This window comes from Haliotis cracherodii, unplaced genomic scaffold (genome assembly GCF_022045235.1).
Source record: "Haliotis cracherodii isolate W230 unplaced genomic scaffold, xgHalCrac1.p SCAF_5, whole genome shotgun sequence".
NCBI lineage: Eukaryota > Metazoa > Mollusca > Gastropoda > Lepetellida > Haliotidae > Haliotis > Haliotis cracherodii.
The window spans coordinates 15,222,022-15,243,409 of NW_027266308.1; the positions used below are offsets into that span (position 1 = coordinate 15,222,022).

At 38.0% G+C, this 21,388-nt stretch overlaps 1 protein-coding gene across 5 annotated transcripts; it reads right to left on the reverse strand.

The window, feature by feature from the left end:
- Nucleotides 1-394: 394 nt before the first annotated feature.
- On the reverse strand, nt 395-21,122 carry LOC139444370 (protein max-like). 5 transcript variants are annotated; one of them, XM_071225323.1, is made up of 6 exons: nt 21,008-21,121; nt 20,815-20,892; nt 13,719-13,847; nt 11,236-11,256; nt 5,530-5,653; nt 395-4,407 (listed from the first exon to the last, which is right to left on the reverse strand). In XM_071225323.1, the coding sequence occupies exons 1-6, from the start codon at nt 21,044-21,046 to the stop codon at nt 4,238-4,240; spliced, it is 561 nt and encodes a 186-aa protein (XP_071081424.1). In that variant the 5' UTR covers nt 21,047-21,121; the 3' UTR covers nt 395-4,237. The 5 variants fall into 5 exon arrangements, with proteins under 5 accessions (XP_071081424.1, XP_071081426.1, XP_071081427.1 ...); XM_071225325.1 differs by having other exon boundaries at nt 13,734-13,847; nt 21,008-21,119; XM_071225326.1 differs by lacking the exon at nt 11,236-11,256 and having other exon boundaries at nt 21,008-21,122.
- Nucleotides 21,123-21,388: the final 266 nt, after the last annotated feature.

Consider the following 21,388-nt stretch of genomic DNA (forward strand, 5'->3'; position numbering starts at 1 on the left):
CTTGATTGTTGATTTGTTTACGTGTCAGTGATATCACAGCTGGTGAGCGTTGTGTGGTAGGAAATTCCAAAGAACACTTTCAGGATGTCGCAAATGCTTATCAGCCAAGTATCGTATATTCAGTCTATCTGCAAGTCAAATCCGCAAACAGCAGATCCTGGAAGACAAGGGAAACAACTTGGCACAGATATGAAAACTGTCCATGTAAAAATAAATGGATGAATGAGAAAGATGTACATATGTATGTAAAAAAATTGAATATTTGACAATTCCATATATCTAGGCTGGCTTGTAGTCAGGTTACTAGCTTGACCCCTCAAGGAACTCTGGTTTAAAGAAGAGCCACTCTCCTACCTCATCACCACTATCAAACAAAGAACAAAGGCTAGTGTACAAGTATCAACACTTTAGTCTACAGTTTACAATACACATATGATGAAGACAATCTCATGGTTAGACCAGTATACAGAGCAGCTCACTGCTGTCAAGGGTAAAACATTGCACTCTGTGATGACTGCTTCACATTAAAAACTACTAAACCTGCTGCTGGAGGGAACATGAAGCCTACTGCAGTACCTTACAACATAGGCTATGTGCCCATACAGCCTAGTGGACACATTTCTTTTCATCTGTTCCCATTCAGTCTTGTTGCTCAGCAATATTGCATCCTTATACATTGGCAATCTTTAGATACTGCTCAAAACAAATTAAAGAACACTCACAATTTGAGGGTTACCCACCAGCCATGACAGATTAATTATGGTCATGTGAAAATCGGGTGTTCTTTTACTTCTTTTTGAGAAGTGTATAATCTGGACCAGACCATCCAGTGATTGAAATAATCCACGACCGACACCATTAGGGTAAGATGACATGAACCAAGTCACTGAGTCACCACCTGATCCATGTCTAGGCTCCTTTGAAGTTCAAACCCACAAGCCTCTAATCTGCTAATGGCTACCAGGCACAACTCTAGGCAGTGTCCAGCCCAGTCAGATAGGAGAAGTTCCAGATGGGATGAAGTTCAGCTGAAACATGCTTAAGACAACTGAAGGAAGTTATCATACTTTGAATATTGAGCACCAAGTCTATGTTGTCAGATGTAGAGCAGCAGCAATGTTAGTTATCAGCCTACAACAATTCTACAAGCAGGTCAACACATACACCCATAGAAGTAGAAGATACTGCATGGGAACATGGAGGTTAGCATCAATGGTTACTCAGCAACCTTCCATGTTGCGTACCAGTGTATCGATAAAGCTTACCAGTGGCCACAAAGGCAACACAACTAGGGACTGATGGTAAATTGGTGATAACTGTTATGCAATGTGTAACATGGTTCATGCTAGCATCATTCCTACATGATAAGGTCCAATGTTGTCGACAGGTGTAACCCTGGTTACACTATGTTGTCATTCTCATATGTTTGTGTAGTATACTCAAACAAAAAAGTAACATGTTCTTATGGATCATAATGTGAATTCTTAGAAGCATGATACTTAACGTTTCTTGTGTTTGGGGTGATTGATGTATTCGCTGATGAGCACCTCTGGTCAGTCTAACAATGTATATCCCTGTATGGAATAAGGAGATCATCAATCTTTTAAGTTACAGGCCACTTCTCCTTGTCCACATGCTATGGCAACCAGTTGTCCAAGTCATATCATGACTGGTTGATATCCATATTGTATCATGACCGGTCGATATCCACATTGTATCATGACCTGTTGATATCCACTTTGTATCATGACCTGTTGATATCCATTTTGTATCATGAGCTGTTATCCATATGTTTCATGACCTGTTGATGTCAACATTGTATCATGACTGGTTGATATCCACATTGTATCATGACCTGTTATCCACATTGTATCATGACCGGTTGATAGCCACATCATTTCTTGACCGGTTGATATCCACTTTGTATCATGACTGGTTGATATCCACTTTGTATCATGACCTGTTGTTATCCACATTGTATCATGACCGGTTGATATCTAAATTGAATCATGACCGGTTGATATCCACTTTGTATCATGACCTGTTGATATCCACATTGTATCATGACCTGTTGATATCCACATTGTATCATGACCTGTTGATATCCACATTGTACCATGACCGGTTGATATCCACACTGTATCATGACCTGTTGATATCCACATTGTATCATGTTGTTGGTTGACATAAGCAGCCTAGTTCAGCAGCAGCAGCAGTCTTGGGTAGGGGGTACATGTTCACCATGGATAGAGTTCTAAATGGAGTGGACAGTCACATCAACAAGGGATATTCTACAATGGATTTATTTACACATGACATATCTGATACAGTTAGTTTCACCATATCAGAATAATGAAGAGATGCAGTCAAACCCAACCCAAAATATTTCTCAACTTTTTTAACAAATATTTGTATATCCTACAAGGAGTTTAAAAAGTGCAACATTTACAAATTCCTTTAATCAATCATGAAATGTTGATTCAATCGTGTTGAAGGATAACAACAAGTCAGTTATCATACGCAATACCATACTGTTATCCAATACAATACCGTACTGTTATCATGTACAATACTATTCCGTATTATCATACACCTGAAGACCTACTTGGGAATGAAATAAATACACCTTGACTAAAAATCTTGTTCGTATAACATACATGTCATTTCTACAACCAAATTAAAATGTTCTTGCATGAACTCAACAATTAATACAATGTATACATAACAATTTAAGTATCTATCTACAGTTCACTTAAGATATAACAAACTCCGAGGGAACTTTAAAACGAGCTCTAGTATCTGAACTCCACCACTGTGAAGAGGAACATTCGCTAGACCTGCACTGATCACAACTAAAGGTAGCAACTGGTCATGTTCGTACCTAGTTTCATCAGGGTTTAGTACAATGCATCTACATTTCAACATCATCAAAAGCTTCTTCAATAAGAACACAACAGAAAATGTATGTTTATCATTTCATATCAAGTTTGCATACCACTCAACAACTGATAGGGGTACTGGACTTTGTTATCCTATCCTTGTACACACTAGAGGACAAAATATCATTGAATCATGTATTTTTGTTTAACTTGGAACGAAGCCACTCAGAATAACCTTATCAAAAGTTGAGTAGTTTGCTTCAAATACATCTCATAGCCTTAACTGCATATCACAGCCGTTATGTGAAAAAGTGCTTTTTTCATGGTTTGATACTTCATAAGATCATGAAGACAGAGGGCATTAGAAATATTTTTCTCAAGTTTTTGTAACAGATCTAATTCCAGTTATAAAAAAGGTTGACAAACACTTAGTAAAACCTGAAGTTGCTATCTATCAAAGGCAACATGTATTAGAAGCATTCATTAAGCTCCATGGTCCAATAACAAAGCACACATGGTAACTGCTTGTCTGTAAGTCGGTAATACCCTGACAGCTGGGGGGGGGGGGGGGGGGGGGGGGGGCAGGGGGAGGAATCAGTTTGAGCAACACTGGAGTAATATCAGAAACACCAACATACTTCTTCAAACATGACTGCCTCTAATGTGGCATATCAACTAGAATTATGTTTTACTTGGCATCTGAGCAAGCTGAATCCTTTTCAGGCATGGACATAACCATGACAACATAATCGGAATGGAAATTACTTCAGACATCAGCATCATCTTGTATGACAAGAACCCTTATGTTACTAATGTGCATCAGATAAGGTGGGTAATATATGGTCCATTTTGATGTTAAATTTGATTTTCAAGATGTACATTCTTCAAATTAAAAAGGTTTCCAGCAACATTTTTCTCACACTTGTTACAGTTGCATATTTTTCAAGTGATAAAAACATAAAACACAAATATACCAACCATATTGCTCTTTCTTGCAAACAGTAGAAAATCCATTCATGGAATTACCTAATAAAATGACCAAATTGAGATCTTTAGTTTGCCCATTTGAATCCACTGAAGTTACGATCAGTCCTCTCGAACTCACAAGTTACTCTCCGTCTTCTCCGGCACGGAGATCATTCCTCTGGCAAGTAAATGTCCTAGTTGGCATGAAGCTGAACAGTAAAATGATAATGAGTGTCAACCCTACACACAGCTAATTCCACGCAGCGATCCATCTCCTAATGTCCTGTACCAGACTGCACGAATCAGTTGTCATAGAGTTGACCTGCACAAACATGTGAAGGATAAAATCCCGAGCAATGATTTGCTGCCTTACGTCATATGACAGATGTCCCTCAGCTGGGTGCTGTCTTTAATTTCTTACGTCTACTCCCTGCTGATTTGTCCTCTACATCAGAGCTCTCTGATTCTGAGCCACCATCAAATGGCATCTGTCCTCCACGCAGATTGACCCCAGTCTGTGAGGCAAATGCTCCTGTGGATTTAGCTTTTTCTAGAGATCGAACTGAAATTCAAAGAAGAAACATGAGATTTAGTTGTTGTTTAATGTCGCATTCAGCAATATTCCAGCTCCGGTGGTCTCTAAATAATCCTGCCTAGGCAATTGAGTGATGGATATTGTGAGCAACGATCCAGGCCGTCTGGGTATGATGACACACAATCAATCAAGTCATCGAACCTGACCACCCAATCCATATGCTCAACCCTAACAACGAAACTAGATTTCTGGAGACCAATTCTAACCCGGAATTCCTATGGGGTAGACAAGTGGGAACATAGGGGAATTAGGTTTGATGCCAGTCAGTATTAAAGAGTACCTTCTGAAGCCATCTGGATACAATGACACACAATTAGCCAAGTCAGTAAACATGACCACCTGACAGGCCTCAAAGTTGTGACTAAAATGGTCACCAAAATGCGACCTAAATTTCAATTTGTCTACTGTCTAAAATTCAGAGGTAGCCAAATGACTACCTTGAAAAATATGTTGTGGCGACTAAATTCTATTGCTACACATATGAAGACACAAAATAAACATGTCTGCTACTAAGTGTACTCGCAAATAATTCCTCCTAAAGTAAACAATCAACCGAAATGCATAAATATTGATGTAATTAGTATTTTATTTTAGTTGGTAGTTTATTGGATAAGCAAGGATATACCTATATAATCTAGTAACAAACTGCATCGTTGTTCGAGTCACAAATAACAAAACTCAAGTTGTTTCCACGAATATACAATTCCAAGACTAATGCTATGACTTGTACATGAAATAGTTATTTGATAAAAGATCATTTCAAATGCCTTTGGCTACCTACAATATTGGCTTGACTTCTTGATTTTACCACTGGCTACCTGGAAAAAACTACTTGTAGCCATATGGCTTAAATGGTAAAAATTGAAACTTTGAGGCCTGCCTGATGCATTAGTCGGCTCTTGCAAGGCCCCAAAACCTAGAACCTATTTGATCCAGCATCCTTAGGGGCTTCACACATTACACCCATTTGGGGAATTGAACCACCGTTGTCTGTGTGATGAGTGATCACTTTAACCACTAGGCTACCTGAAATCTCTTCCATTAAACACACACTGTAATATGATGTGGTGCAAATCAAGCTAGACTTACTTTGTTGTTCAAGGATATTATTCTGTTTCTTGAGGTCCTCGATGTCTTGCTGGTGACTGTGGTTTTTCCTCCTCATAAACTGAATATAGTCTGCTGCCTTCTTCAGAATCTGTGCCCGGGAAACCTGGCACAAACATCACACTTACTAAGTACCAGTCAACTACTTGAGAAGAGATGATTGGTTGTGGTGATACTGGTTTTATGCCCAACTCAGCAATATTGCACCTACATCACTGCACCAAGCAAATCTGTTGGTCCGGTGAAGACTACCTCTCCTGTCAGGAAACTAGATGTGTTTGCAAGCTCTTGCAAAACACAAATCAGCAGCCCAATCACAACTATTTCTGCAAAGACCTTGAATACAAAATATACCCCCAAGGACATCCAGTCTGACAACACAAGTTTGGGGAAACACCTGACTACTTCAGATAAAACCAGATAGTATCATACCTCAAGTTGGCCCAATAAGGGACAGGTAATACACTTCCCCTCTAAATACATTAATGCTGGGAAGACCTGACCTAATGCAGCACAACCTAACATCAGAAAGTCCCATGCCTCTACCCACCTTTCCAAAGTATGTCATCAGTATCTCTAGTTCGATGTGATGTCACTTCCTGTCCAGGCACACATCAACAAATGAAGGTGACCCGCGAACAGATTTGTTTGTTTGCTGTTAAACGCCGCACGCAGCAATATTCAAGCAGCCCATAAATAATTGACAATCCAGTGACTGACATTGAGAGAAATGATTCATCTTTGTTCGATGACATGCAATCAACCAAGTCACTAACCCATTTGGTCGTTGCCTACGAACAACATATGTTGCTGGGGAGCAGTAATTTTTCTAACCCCAGAATCATGATAAATACAAATACTGACATGACATCTCAACCAAAGACCCATATCAACACTTTAATTACTCCAACCTTGCTGTGATATTCACAACTACCTTAACCAGTACAACTTTTTACTGTAATCACTGCCGAAACCTAGGATTGAACAATACTAACTGGCAATGAACAATGGAGTTACTTTTCACAACTAGGAAAGTGTTTGCAAGAACTTGGAAAAACAAAAGCAGCCCCTTCACCTCTGTTTCCAGAGGCCCCGGAGTTCATTACATACCACCACGGTGCCCACTAATACCATTTCCTTCAGTTGGGGCAAATACATGCCTACAACCTGAGCGCAATCAAGTACCTTGATATCAACCACATGCTTGGTTATGGAGTAGCAAACATGGGTGCTGGCTCATTCCATACCAACAATGTCCATCCCAGTCACCTTGACCTTCCATGAAGGTTACAAAAAACGTTAAAGCATCAATGCCCTCCTTTAAGGATAACTTGTACCAAATATCATCTTACCACAGTAAACGCTTGTTGAGCTATCATCTTCCCGTGGCAGGGGACTCAACTGATTATAAAAGTCCAGTTTCCACCCTTGCTGAATTAGGTTTGAATTTTGTAGTTATATTTTGGCTGGACTTACAAGTTTCTGGGTAGTCCAATCAAAATCTCATAACAAAATGGACATCCTGTTCATAAACTGCCGTGCAGATTTCAGTCGATTGCAGAATTTGCAAAGCATGTGTACCATCACCTCGGTATAAACAGAAATTTTCCAAATCTTTTCATGTTTTTAATCAAGGTACTATAATAATTTCATTGCATACGCAAGGTAAAACCTGTTTTATTACAATATAGATCTTGATTATCGAACTGATCGTATTGACTGGGTTTCTGCCATTTTGTCTGAAGCAAATGCAAGTAATATGATAGAATATGGTAGAATCTGATTGGTTAGTATGAGTGTCTAAGGAGGGACATAACTCATAATAGCCACTGGTGGCGCTACAATCATGCAACAAAATTCCGGCCTAGTTCCTGGAAAGGTGGAACTGGATTATCATGGGAGTGAATTTGAACTTCAATACCAGTAAGACGTATCTCAAGGACATTCCCAAGGGCAGTACAGTAGTTCGTATATTAAATGTCCCCAGGCAGAATTCAATTAAAACTAATTGTTGATAGAAATACACAAGTATTCAAATCTGATAACCACTAAAATGTTTGATTGGCATTCTTAGAAGTTGGTCAATAACTGTCAAGACAAGATACCTTATGGATGACAACTTCTTTATATTGTTACATGATATTTCAGTACAGATCCTTATCCAGGGTTTTATGCAACACACAAATGTGCATCAAGTACACACAAATGTAAAGAATATACATTGTACCTACAGCACATCAAGAGCAGGTACGGGTGTCTGTTATTTCATCCGTCAATCATGATCACTGTCTGCATGATCATTGATTCATTCTAAGCTCAAGTAATTATCTTAACCATTTCATTACTTTACAGAACCCTCATTTTGTCCGCAAGGACCCGTAAAATTCTTTAATGGGGGTCACTTTGACGCCTACTTTTGTATGTCATGGGACTTGAGACTGTAGTTGTCACACTATACCGAAACGTCGCATCATAATAGAATAAAGAAATTGAAATCCATAAAATATCTTGACATTACCATATAACTGCTAGTTGCACAAGACGGAAACATAAAAGCAGGGAAAGGTATTTTAGTGAAAATAACTAAAACTTTGAGAGTGACCATGACTTTATATGCAGGCATGGTTTCAAAATGTGCAGCATTGGCCTCCATCAATTGTGAAAACTCCTTAAGCATTCTCATTTACATGTGACTACTTAAAAACTACACAGATGCCCTTGACCTTTGCTAGCCATTCCACTTAATACGGACTGCCATGTAAGGTTTTGGCACAAGTACAGGGTGTTCATAAAGATTACTCACCAACTGGTCTAGAACCTGTCATGGGGCAATTAATACAGGGAATTTGGTATTATCAAATATTTTTTTTAGAATGTGTCCAGAAACAAGTTTGCAGAGCTCCAGATAACTTTTTGAGCAACTGAGTTTAATTGGGTTATTACATTTTTCATTGGGTAACCAATATTTTTTCACTCATCTATTCATCACTCTATTGGGTTTTTTAAGATTTAAAAAAAGGCAAATAATGTTTTAGATGTACATAACTGTTCTAAATATATTGGCTTGACTCAGAAAGTTAATTAGCTCATAATTGTGTTTTGGAAATTAGCTCCTTTGTACCCATGCTGAAAAAGTTTTATTGGGTATTTACGCATGCTGTTTTTATACATTTGAGTTTATCATTTAATGCATGTGTTTCTGTACGCATGTTAATTGAAAGTAATTGGGTTTTAAATATTTTGAGGGGGGTATTTTACGCAAATACACTGCTTATCTGCAGCTCCGAGTTTTTGATTTTTCTTCTATCTTGTGACCATGACCTTTGATCTCCTCAAACAAATTTCCCAGGGACATTTGGAAGAAGTCCATCAAAGGATATTCTCTTATGTCAATAATCTTTGAAAAGTAGCCATTAGAAATATCCCTTATGGTCATGGCGGTCAAATTCTGACAAAACCTTAAAGCCATCCTGTTTCATGACACTCCCCAAATATGTCAAAGCCATGGCACACTAGCCCAGGCAAACCCCCAAGAGCTACATTCCTTGTAAATTCCCAATCTTGGGCCATTTAACATCAATGTATGCGACCAAATAATCAACTTGACTAAAGTATGTAGGTGAAGTCAGTTTCTGCTTATTCACAGACATATCCAGACAGGAACGCAGTCTAAGGCATTTGCACCACAGCAGTTGCTTGCAAATTCACGTTCAAATGATTAGTGATACTTGTGCTTTGCATACTGTTATTTAACATCCATATTTAGAACAAAGTTGCTGAAAATAATAGAGGTTTTCACCTTCAGTTTACTCATATGATGTCTAACATTCACACACAAAAACTCCAAGGCACTGTTGCTCACCTGCTAGATTTGTTTTGAGCTCAAACTGATTTTTCTTTTCATACTAATTAGTTGTTTACCATGTTTAATGTATATGAAGCTGTTTCTGAGACAAAAGACATTCTATTTTCGCATACCAACCGTAACAATATGAAATTTCCTCGTTTTATCTGTCACATTATCAACCATTTGTTACATATTTGTCTGTCGTTTGAAGATAGCTCAACTCAAAATACTGAGATGGTGATACATATCCTTGCAGCTATCTGGGACTTGTGTTTTTGAGAAGGTTTATCCAGACATTTTCCAAAATTTGAATATATTTTGCATATAAAACTTAACAAACATTTGCCACTTGCAATACCACAAGTATGTCCAAATTACATCATCTACCTACATATTGGCGAAAATTCTAAAGTGTTTTCCAAGTTATTTTTACCGACTTCCTTCTTTGAAAAATATTTATTACTGGAATGAACAGATCTGCATCCAATTGTGTTGCTACACATCATACCACAGATTCAGCTTCCAAGGCCTTACAGTTAGAGGAGATTCTCCAATTTATTTTTCTATTTTTTTCTTTTAGCAAATCTTAAGTATGATGATGAAGATATACGACTCAAATCTTGAAAAGAAGCTAAAGAACATCCTAGTTTTTCATATAACAATAGTAAATCTGGAGTATTGAATAAGACACACAGTGAAGTCAGTGTACAAGCGCTTTAATTTCTAAAGCCCTAACATGTCAAATATTTCATATACTTTCCTAACCATAGAAATACTAAGTGTTTACTATATCGATTTTTTACTTAATTGAAGAGTGTTATGCACAGCTCCAGATAAGCTGCGTATCTGCGTAAAATATGCATCAGAAATGCAGAAATATGCAGTAAAATAAAATCGTATCAAATACACAACGAACATTACAGATACGCTACAAAAATAAAACTTGTTTGTATGATCAAAATATTGTGAAGTAACTCTGCATATTCAATTAGCAAATCAGCAACTTATTTTGAAATTATAAACGGGCATTCCGTCAACCTTGCCAAACTCCAGGATGACAGTTACATCATGATCATTTGTCATCACACTTTCTTGTGGAAGTATCGTGGTATTGTCCTATAAAGCTCTCAAACCCACACGACACCAGTTTGCAGGGACTAGATGAAAAGTGTTTTTAAATATTTAACTTAAATACCCACATGTGTAAAAACTAGTGGGTAACAGAAATTTGAATACCCAAACAGAATTTCTGATACCCAATGATTTTAAAATGCATGGGTAAAATACCCACAACACCAAAAGCTTATCTGGAGCTCTTTTATGTGATTTGATACTCAGTTTTTACATATTTTGAACAACTTAACTCAATTTAATACTCAGTTTTTACTTATTTGATCTATTTCACTTGATGATTTGATACTAAGTCTTTGCTTATTCCAACCATTTTACACAATGATTTGGAGACTCAAGCCTTTCCTTAATGGAACTATTTTACTCGTTTTGATTTTTATTAATTGAACAATACAACTTGACTTGACAGTCAGTCTTTCCATACTTAAAAAATTTAACTTGATTTAATACATATTTGAACAATTTAATTTGATCTGATACTCAGTCTGTACTTATTTGAACTTGATGATTTGAGTGGGCGATTGTTGGCTTACACCGTAGTCAGCAATATCACAGCTTTATCACGGCATCCTGTAAATAAAGAGCTTGGGCCAGGCAAACCAGTGGTTGATAGCATGAACAACGATCCACGCCACCGGGGTACGATGACACACAACCAGCCAGGTCACATATTGTATAACCACCTGATCCTCATGTCAGTTGACTCTTACCGAAGGCATGGGGGCTGTTTCCTGGAAAAGAATGCAAAAACGTCATACTTTTCTGTTTCACAAGCCACAGAGTAAAGACAGTGGTACAGAATGAACATGAAATCACTTCCTGACAAGACACATGTATCCCAAAAGTCACCAAAGGACAGGACAGTATTACACATCTTTCGTCAGTTTCGAAACAGTTTGATGGTAAGACATCCGGAAATTTGGTAAGTTTGTTAAAAAGTATTCACTGATGACTGGGCAGGAAGAAATGACTTTTCAGTTGCCAAATGGCTAACTTCAATTTCGTGGTAATTGCTAAAAAGTTTATTGTAAGAACAAAGGTTACTTGTCCAAAATTTTACGAACACAAAATATTTCAACTTGTGCGCTACAATTCACAACCAACTGTGTGTTAAAGCTGGGTTTGGACTTGTGGTTTCAAATGCTCTTCTTATGACAAATAAATAAACGTTTCAACAAATACCACACCTTGAACACCAATGGTAAACACCTCATAACAACCTACACATGGCTAGAAAGTTTCAGTAAAGGCTAACACTGCACTACAATGAGCTAAAATAAGAAATTCTATTCAAGTATAGTATTTCTGCACCAGATTTAGAATTTACTTTTGCACCTAGCTTACTGGCTGGATGCAGTGTCACTGGTTGATAGTGTAAAAGGCAGGTCAACTTGATGCAATGATTATTGTGACAGCAGGTAACTAACTGTTGTGAATGCTCTGACCACGGCATTACAGTACTACAGTCCATTACCATAGAAAAGTATACAACTTGCAGCTAGTCAGTGAATACAATGCTTAATGAAGTAGACAGCTACCAATATCATGATATATCAGAATCTAAACAGTTGTGATAAACTAATCATAATATACTGAAATTCTGTTGTCTAGAAACCCTGTTCTTCCAATGATTACTATTGGCAATATCTGCACAGTGAAACCCTATTAAACTGGATGAAACATCTCACTGACTCTGGATTAACAAGTGTGCAGAGTAGGTGAGGTGAAATGGGGTTTAACGCCGCGTTCCAAGATTATTGCACTTATATAGCGACATGCATGCATGCATGTATGCGTGCGTGCGTGCGTGCGTGTGTGTCTGCTTGCACTAGTCTGGACTAATGCCAATTTTAATAGTGCTAGCCCACTGAGATACCATGTTCAAGCTTGACACGAATACCCCACTCAGACACAGTATATCGACTCCCGAGCCAACCAGTCCCTTTAGCCCCTTAATGCAGATAACAACAAGTACCATCTTTTAACGTCTTTTGGTATGACTTGGCGAGTTATTGAACCCCCCAACTTTCCCCTCTCTGGGCAGACGCTATATCCACTAGACCACAGAGGCAGTGTTTGCAGGGTTAGTCCAATGTCTATATGTAGGTATTCCCAACAGTGATGTCAATAATGCAGCCCAAAATGACAACATTGTACAGAGTACAGGTAAAAATCCAGTGATGGTATTCCTCATGGACTAGTAGCATTTGAGGGTTTTAATTCTGAACCAGTTTTCAAGGATTCTATTTTCCTGCAAATTGGTACTGAATAAAGCATGTTCATCTTTTTCCAGCAGGACTAGCAACAAACTCTGAGGAATAATGAAAAAAGTCAACTAGTCCTGAGGGACTAGTCTAAAAACCTCTCAACCCTCCTGAATTTCTAAGGATGTAATGTGGTGCAGACTAATGAGGCTTCACTGTGTAGATACTTGCTTAACAAACATGAACCCTAATTTAGCAAACTATCCATCAATGCAGGGATAATTCTAGGAAGAGACAAGGCCAATTTGGTCCAAATTTTATCAGATACAAACCGATTTTGATTTCATGGATGGGATCCGATACAAGTCATTCTTATTTGTCACTGTTTCCACATGACTTATCAGTTTTGGGTAAAAATGGCATTCATTGTAAATGCATCATCACTGCCGCTTTGATTTCAATAATTACACAAAAACTTTCATATGTGTGTCACTTGGGCGCACTGTTTCTAACACCAAAGAGTCACATTGCACTGGTTGGCTAATGCCATGTTGGGTAGAGTTCTCACATAGCCTGATAGACAGTCATCTAACTTACAGGAATAGCAAGTGTTTTAAGACAATTTCGATTTCTCCCCAATAGAATATATGAAAAACAACAGCACATGTGGCAGTAACTGTCGAATTCCACAAAAAAATTTCTATTCAAAGTTCTGAAGATAAGCAAATCTCTGTTCCTTGACCAACTTTTTAAAGAGTGCCCTTGTGATGGTGGGACCATGGGGCCCCACTCTTTCCAGCATCGGATGGGACAGTACATAGACAGTAGGTCCATGGCACAATGTTTAAGACCTTAAAAGACCTAGGATTATCCCTGGAAATTATACTTGATGGATAGCACAATAAAACCCACATTGACCTCTGGTCCTAGTGGGCTAAACACACAAACAAAATAAAGATTGGGAATAGATTCCACAGGTTGCTCTGTACTTTGTTCATGCCTACCGAGACCTTTTCCCCTTCCAAGGCTGGGACGGAGTCACGGAGGCTGTGGAAACTCTCCTTGATGTGGTCCCGGCGTTTCCGCTCCAACGCATTGTGGTGCGCCCGCTTCTCCGCCTGAAGAACAACAATGACAATCAGAACAGGCATTCAAAGTTTACAAACATATTAACTAACTTCAGCTGTATATAATTCTGGGTAGCCATCAGCTCAGAAAATGAATGTTAATATTTTGTTGCAAGCTTCAGGGTCCCATCTAATATTCTAAACAAAGTACCCTTGGCAGGCAAGTTGATAAAAAATGGTTATTTTGTACAAATATTAGGATTGTTTAAAGTTCTTTTTTCCCAGACCTCTTTTAACACTACACTGTAACATTGTATTTGATACAATATATGCTGCAGAAATGGGTCAGATTACCACTGATATTAACAGCCCCATGCGCAGACATAAATCCCTTCATGTCATGTAGAGACTAGTTTCATATTCATAACATGTGAATTACCATTTGATTCATATTACCTTGCCAATACTGATTTTGTGATGAAATCTTTCCCAGTTCAGATAGTTTCTATTACCCCTTGGGGTAATGTCTTATTTCAAGAAGCTGACTTGTGTTTCAGTGAAAGGCAGTTACCATGTGCATCATCTTGTGACAGAGCAATGACTCCTGTTATTTCATGTGTGCAGGCTAACATGAATAGAATAAAATACTGTGAAGTGTTAACTAGTAATTCTAACATGACTATTCTACTGATACATCGCCTGATTGGAAAGATGATGGTGTAATTTCAAATCTAAATTCAGTCCATATCATGCTTGTGAGTTTCACTGAATCAAATTTGACCGGCACAATTACAGAGTTCCACAAATACAATGGTCCACAACTTGGCTAAAGACGGACAGCCAGCCAGCCCCCCCCCCCCCCCCCAATTTGTCAGTTAGGGGCACTTGGTTTCAAATCCTAGTTAAATTCCTTGACAGCTTTTTAGGACAGATATTCATTGCAGTTGCTGATCAACCTTATAGTGGCACTAATGGGTTTTCTGGGGCACTGGACCAGCTGAATCCTTAGACGAATTTCATTTGTCAACCATGTTTACACCTTGGCCAAATGCCAAAATATGTGGCTTGAGGATATGTGACAACTGAGCTATACACCACAATGAATGCATCACTGTGTCCAACAGAAATGCAAAGATGGTTTCACACAAACTTGGGTAGCTCAAAGTGTTGACTCAATATATTTTTACATAAGAGAAAAATTGACAGTCAATACTTCCTGAACACAACTGATAGATACATTCGTATTTATCAAAATTTGGAACTTTCTATATTTTTTACATGCTTCATCGCTTACTTGTTGAAAGTTAAGCAAGAAATGTAGTTTTAATATCTTTTTCTTGACCACATTTAATGCCCAATAAATGTTTACTTGTTTGGAAAACAATACATGTTATTGTTAAGGACAATACTTATCCCCCTCTAGGAAAACATACCGTATATGACCGCGGATAAGCCGATCCCGTAGATAAGCCGATAACTTGACCATTGAAATACGAAAGAAAATGATATGACCCGCAGATAAGCCGAACCAGGAATTGAAAGGCAAAAAACACTGCAAAGTCGGTCTGCGCCGATGTCAAAGACATTAAATTTAATAGTTTGTCAGTGATTGGCTAGCACATATCCACATGTAAGCTGTCTTTTCATAGAATTTGTAGTTCAGGTCTAATTTTATTCTTGTAAGATTGTACACGTAACTGAATAGCGAATTGGTTTAACTGAATAGGTTTTAAAAAAGGAACACTTAATTTCCAGACTTTCGTGACTGAAATACAATTCACAAACCAAAAATAACCAGCCAGAGTTTTATTTGTTGCAATTGATGATACAATGAAAAAATTATCGTGAGTATTATGCAAAAAAGCATCGAGCCAACAATGCAGGATTCCTGCACCTGTTGGGGGCTCTACTGTTAGGGATGATGTTGATGTCTTATAGCAGCAACAAACAATCTGGACAAAAATGTATAAATAACCCCCAAAATATAAAAATAAAATATGTACAAAATTAGAATTTCAATCTGATGCATAAATAGCGTGGTTAATAATAAAACAAGAATAAAGAAGAAATGATGAATTTCAAATAAATTAACACACTGTCAAGATCTTTTGGAACAACTTCTAACAATGGATTTATATCAAAACATATTCAAACATGCAGGACACCATACAAAACCGCTGAAAAAAGTGTACAAATGAAGTGATATTAGTAAATCTATAACAGCACATAACACAAGCAGGGACATCCTTGATAATGCAGGGTATTATATCTCCATTCAGTTACCATAAGCACCTTGCCATCATATTTAACGAAAGCCTCCTTAATGAAATTGCCCTTTTGCACCCCTCTGACGGTAACTTCTCTCATACGCAAGTGGAATTTGATTGGTGTGATATAATTTTATTAGTGTTGTCACTTTGAACAATATTTTTTTGAAAAGCCATGCTAGAGAATGGGTCCAGAGTGTCCATCATAACAGAATGAAGATACATAAGTCTCAGATGTAACGATGCACTTTGTGGCTGTGTACATTTACCTAAAGTAAGGTCACAACAGTCAAAAACAAATGATATTATCATACTGATGTGTCAAGAAATGAGATCATGTTATATTGCGCCAAAAATAATCAACAAACATTGATATTTCTGTGAATTGTTACGTCTCTTATACATGTGCTTTAAAAAAAGTAATATACGTTCTCCTACTAAGTGCTGATGACAGCAAGGCCCCTACTGGCCAGGGAAGTAGTGTATTATTATCAATTTGGTTGCATGACAACACTACTGAAGCAATAACACCAATCATTTCATTAACATACATGAATATGTCTTGGTCAGTATACACTGGCATAATGGGTGAATTGTTCATTCAATGAAACTGCATTCACTCAGGACAGACACAGACCAAGCCTCTGATTGTGACATGTTGGTGTGACATACATCACTATTGTGCCCGTCTGAATCCCTTCCCTGTTGATCATCATGAACCTACATGGCCTGATTAGCCACTGCAACTCGGATACACATGACTGGCCTGTGAACACAAAGTTATCAACCACACAAACCCCACTATCATATCCCCAGTTGCTCTCACCACACCCCATTCTTAGGAGATTCTTTTAGGTCTAGTAAGCTCATCTATTAACAGTACAATAAGAACATTAAAATCTACAGAAACCGGCCCTTATAGTCACATTCAGGCCAGTAGAATCAAATGTTTTTTAGCAGACTTATTCTTGACTTTTACTACGGGGCTAATATCTTTTGGGTCCATAGCAAAGTTAGACAATTGCTTTGTTGTTTTCAAAGAAACACAATATGATAATTATTATTCACATGCCATTTCTAGTTTCTTTTACAACTCTACTAAAATTTCCTGTCATGTTATCAAAAACTTATCTGATGAAACAAACTTAAAAAGACTACCGGTACTCGTAATTACCAAATCATCCACCAAAAATCTTTCAACATTTTCAAATCACATGACTCTATACCAGTAATTACATCTAGCCTATAGCTTTATCACAATCAACAATGAGAAACAACAATTGTTCATCATCATAACCTTTCCAAAGTTCAGTTCCTACTAACATAGTCAAAATACCGCTATTCTGTCCAATGATTATTAAACATAAAATATTACAACTTACTTTGCGATGGACAGGCATTTCTATATTCAATGTATATCAATAAAATCAGTGTGCGTGTTTAGTGCTGACACTAGTGGAGTAAATTTACCGGCTACTGTCAGTGTGAGTTGGTGATCAGATCTATAAATAGTCATTGTACTTGCCCACACTGGGCTGAGGGCCCATGTGGTTGTGGTTGTGCAGATACTGACTGCTTTATCCAATTGTCAGCCTTGCAGTAAACATAACCTCTATTCAAGGCATAACTTAGCATGAATCATGGACACAGGCATCAAGTTACGATTCATGACGGGAATAAATTGTTTGTATGGCTAACTACTGTGAAATAACCTAAATTCATTCCAAAGATAATCAGAAGGTCAACTACAAATACAGTCCGTGACTTAAACCACTCTTCCATAGCACGAGTCTAGTAAAAAGTTTTTTAGTCTAGTAAGCTTTGATGCTCAAGTCCAGCAACATTGAGATCAACTGAAAATGATGTCCAGAGACAGGTTCGTGGAAAGTAGACTGCAATTAGTGGTAACATCTTGATGGGATATTGATCCTAGTGAATCGTTATATTATAAATGATTTCTACAAGCCATCATAATTAAAGAGTGACTATTAAGTAGTCAGATGTTGCTATTAGTCTCTCTGACTTAAGTGAAAGTTTCCGCTCATTTTACAGGGCTACATCTTTCTTTCTTTCCCTGTGAAAAGTTATTTTCTGTATATCACAACTGGAAAAACCTGTTTCACTTAATCCATTATGCCAAATCAAATAAAGGGTAAAAATAATTCACCTCATGCTGCACAATCACCATCACAAGCTTACTTCAGTTAATCTACGTTGGAAGATGAAGTAGTGATATCAGTCTGCGATTTATACCACCAGTCAGAAACCTCAGTTTGGTTCTGTCTAGAAAGCTCAGCAAATAACAGGCTTTATAACACCAAACACTACTGAAGACTATGCTAAGATCCATGTTCAAGCCAGCAGACTCAAAAGTGTTTCACTCAGATAATTTGTAATTCTCTGACCCGTGAAAATCTGGATAGAGAATAGGTCTTCAGCAACCTATGCTTGTTGCAAGAGGCAACTAACGGGATCGGATGGTCAGACTAGCTGATTTGGTTGCTGAATGTCACTGTATCCCAATTGCTTGGATCGATGCTCATGATATCAATAACTGGATTGTCTGGTCCAGACTTGATTATATACAGACCGCTGTCATATAGCTGAAGTATTGCTGAATGCGGTGTTAAACAACAAACAAACAAAGAAATCATTTCCAGACTTGTGTTACATCTGTTACAGTCCAGTAAGACTATACAATCAGACTTAATCTGGCTAAAAAGATGCCCAAAGATGCATGTCTGGACAGGTACAAATGGCTGACTAACAATACTACAGAAGTTCAGACATGCTGTACAACAACATGTATTGTAGCATCAAGTAGGTATTGGGGTCAAATATGTTGTCCTTTTAGAACGTAGAGTTACTGGCATCAGTGAGTTAAGTTTGATGCTGCTTTGAACAATATTTTACTCAATGTGAGAGGAAACCCCAAATTTACACAGGTCAAGGACATTTCCCATTTTGGTAAAGCCATCAAGCATCGGTGATGTGTTACCAAACGAAAGGTAACACTCAGGCAAAATCTGTTGTTTCAACCCACAATCAGGAGGTATTTGCACTGCCTACTGGGACTGGGCCTAGGGCTCGAACTGTTACCAGGTACCGGGTACTCAAGTACGAGTGGATTATGATAACTTCTTGAGTGTATTGAATACTCGAGCACTTCCTTTTAATTATCTCCCTTCCTTAGCAGCCATGGTGGAATGAATGAATAAATATTGCTTGAGAAGATATGAAGAATTTCGCACATATTGGCGCTTTTTTGCACATTTATGCCGTTTTAGCAATATCATGGTATGGGACACCAGAAATGGGCTTGACACATTGTACCCATGTCGGGAATAGAACCCGGGTCTTTGGCTTGACAAGCAAACGCTTAAACCACTAGGCTACCTGACTGCATACTTAGGGTGTATGAATGCCGTATCCACACGTTCTATATGCACATGTTTCATGGTAAACTGATGTTGACAAGAAATACATGTGGGAGCATAATCTCCGTTTGAGAGGAAAGCCTGGGTAAAAGATGAGTGTCGTGTACAACAACAGTGTAAACCAACATCATCTCTACAGCATGTAACACAAAAATTGTGATGATTATTGACCGGCTGAATATTATGCAAATGTTTGTTATTTCGGGCAACCTCTCAACCATGTCAAGTGGCAATTATTTGAACTGTCAGAAGATAAAACTAACATCAAATGCATATTTTTCTCCATTCGATTCTCTTTAGGGAGTAACTACCTCCACAATGAGGAGCCACCTGAACAACAATTGAAACATTTGAAACTTCTGCACTTTGTATCCTCTTTGTCAAGTTTTGGAAACAAGACTCAGATTAGTTCTTACTACCGAGAGAGATCCAAAGGGCTTTATAAAGATGAAAATATCTTAAATTTGGTTGTAAAAGTTAGCATCTAGTATCAACAGTGAAGTACAAAATACAAAATAGAACAAATTTGATTGGTGGAAAAAAAAGCATGAAAGACCACACAAAAACATAATTTGTGACAATGAAAAAAGGTATAATTGTCATCTGTGAAATTCTACAAACTGCATTTTTGGTTAATTGCGTACTTCAATAAATATATGAAAAAAACTTTCCTTTTTATAATTTTCTTTTTTTATACCACTGAAAGGTTTTATTCAGCCTCAAACGCCACTATTACTGACAAAATTCTTTCCTTTTACTATCCCACAAGAAATATCACCTACTGCTTTAGTAGGAATAAATATGGGCGTGTTTCTTCTGGAAATATTTACCTTATGAACCACATTAAGTATGCAACAGTCCCCCCCCCCCCCTCCCCCCTCGTGAACTGTACACTGCATTGAGTTCATATATGTCAGTGTTTGTTCTGCATGATTGACAAGTGGTATAGATTAACACATGTTGGTATTTGTTTACATACAGATGTGACGTCACTGGATCTGTCACACAGTAAGCTGCACGAGTTGAAATAAAACGGCTACTATGCATATATCCATTTGTGCAGACAATCACAAAGGTGATGAACCGAACCTTGTAGGTGTAATATGCAACTAAACTACATTTGCATGCATCAATATACACATCTCCCGTTGCTCGATCACAAACTGACAGCTAGATGATCACGTGGTCTTGTCGCTGATTAGCTATTCACGTGCACTTCTGTCAAAACATAAGCGAATTTACCCCCACATTACAAATAAAGAAATTGACAGAAGCGAAGCAAGCATTAAATGTGTCAGCTTCCGTACAGACTACCTGACTCAAATATGGGCCAGAAGCCTGAGATCCCGACGTTGGCGAATCCAGGCAGATACTCCCGTCATCGTCGTCTTCCTGCAAGTACAAACGCGTACGGATCAGACTTTACCCTTCATCTGACCCATACTAGCGTCTTTAGAAATGCAAGGAATGGATTAATTGAAAGACGAGAATCTGTTTTACAACTCACGTCACTTTCAACGTCCACATCCCTGTCCTCATCGCTCATCCTTCGATCAGAAACCCACTCCGCCCAACACGGCCCTTCTTGCAAACCACAACAAAATGGCGAACTCTACACGCCACGCGGTCAAACCACGTGCGCACTGAACAACAACACAAGCTATGACGTAAAAATTATTTGCATTACTTCCCGAGATAAGTACTACATATTTATTGTACATATTACACAGATACAGTTCGAAATTAGCCAACGAGTCGAGAAATGTTTATTTTCGACCTTGACAAAATATGTAATAAGGTCAGAGTTCAACATGTGACCTCATCTGACCTCGCAAAGGTTGTGGGTGTGTGGCATCATCGACAACAGTGAAATCAACAAGGGCTTGTT

Excerpts from the sequence above, each read along its gene's own strand:
- LOC139444370 (XM_071225323.1), bottom strand. The coding sequence starts at position 21,046 with ATGAGCGATGAGGACAGGGATGTGGACGTTGAAAGTGAC. Across the intron at positions 20,893-21,007 it reads ATGTGGACGTTGAAAGTGAC|GAAGACGACGATGACGGGAG; the intron begins GTGAGTTGTAAA and ends TTGTACTTGCAG. Across the intron at positions 4,408-5,529 it reads TAATATCCTTGAACAACAAA|TTCGATCTCTAGAAAAAGCT; the intron begins GTAAGTCTAGCT and ends TTTGAATTTCAG.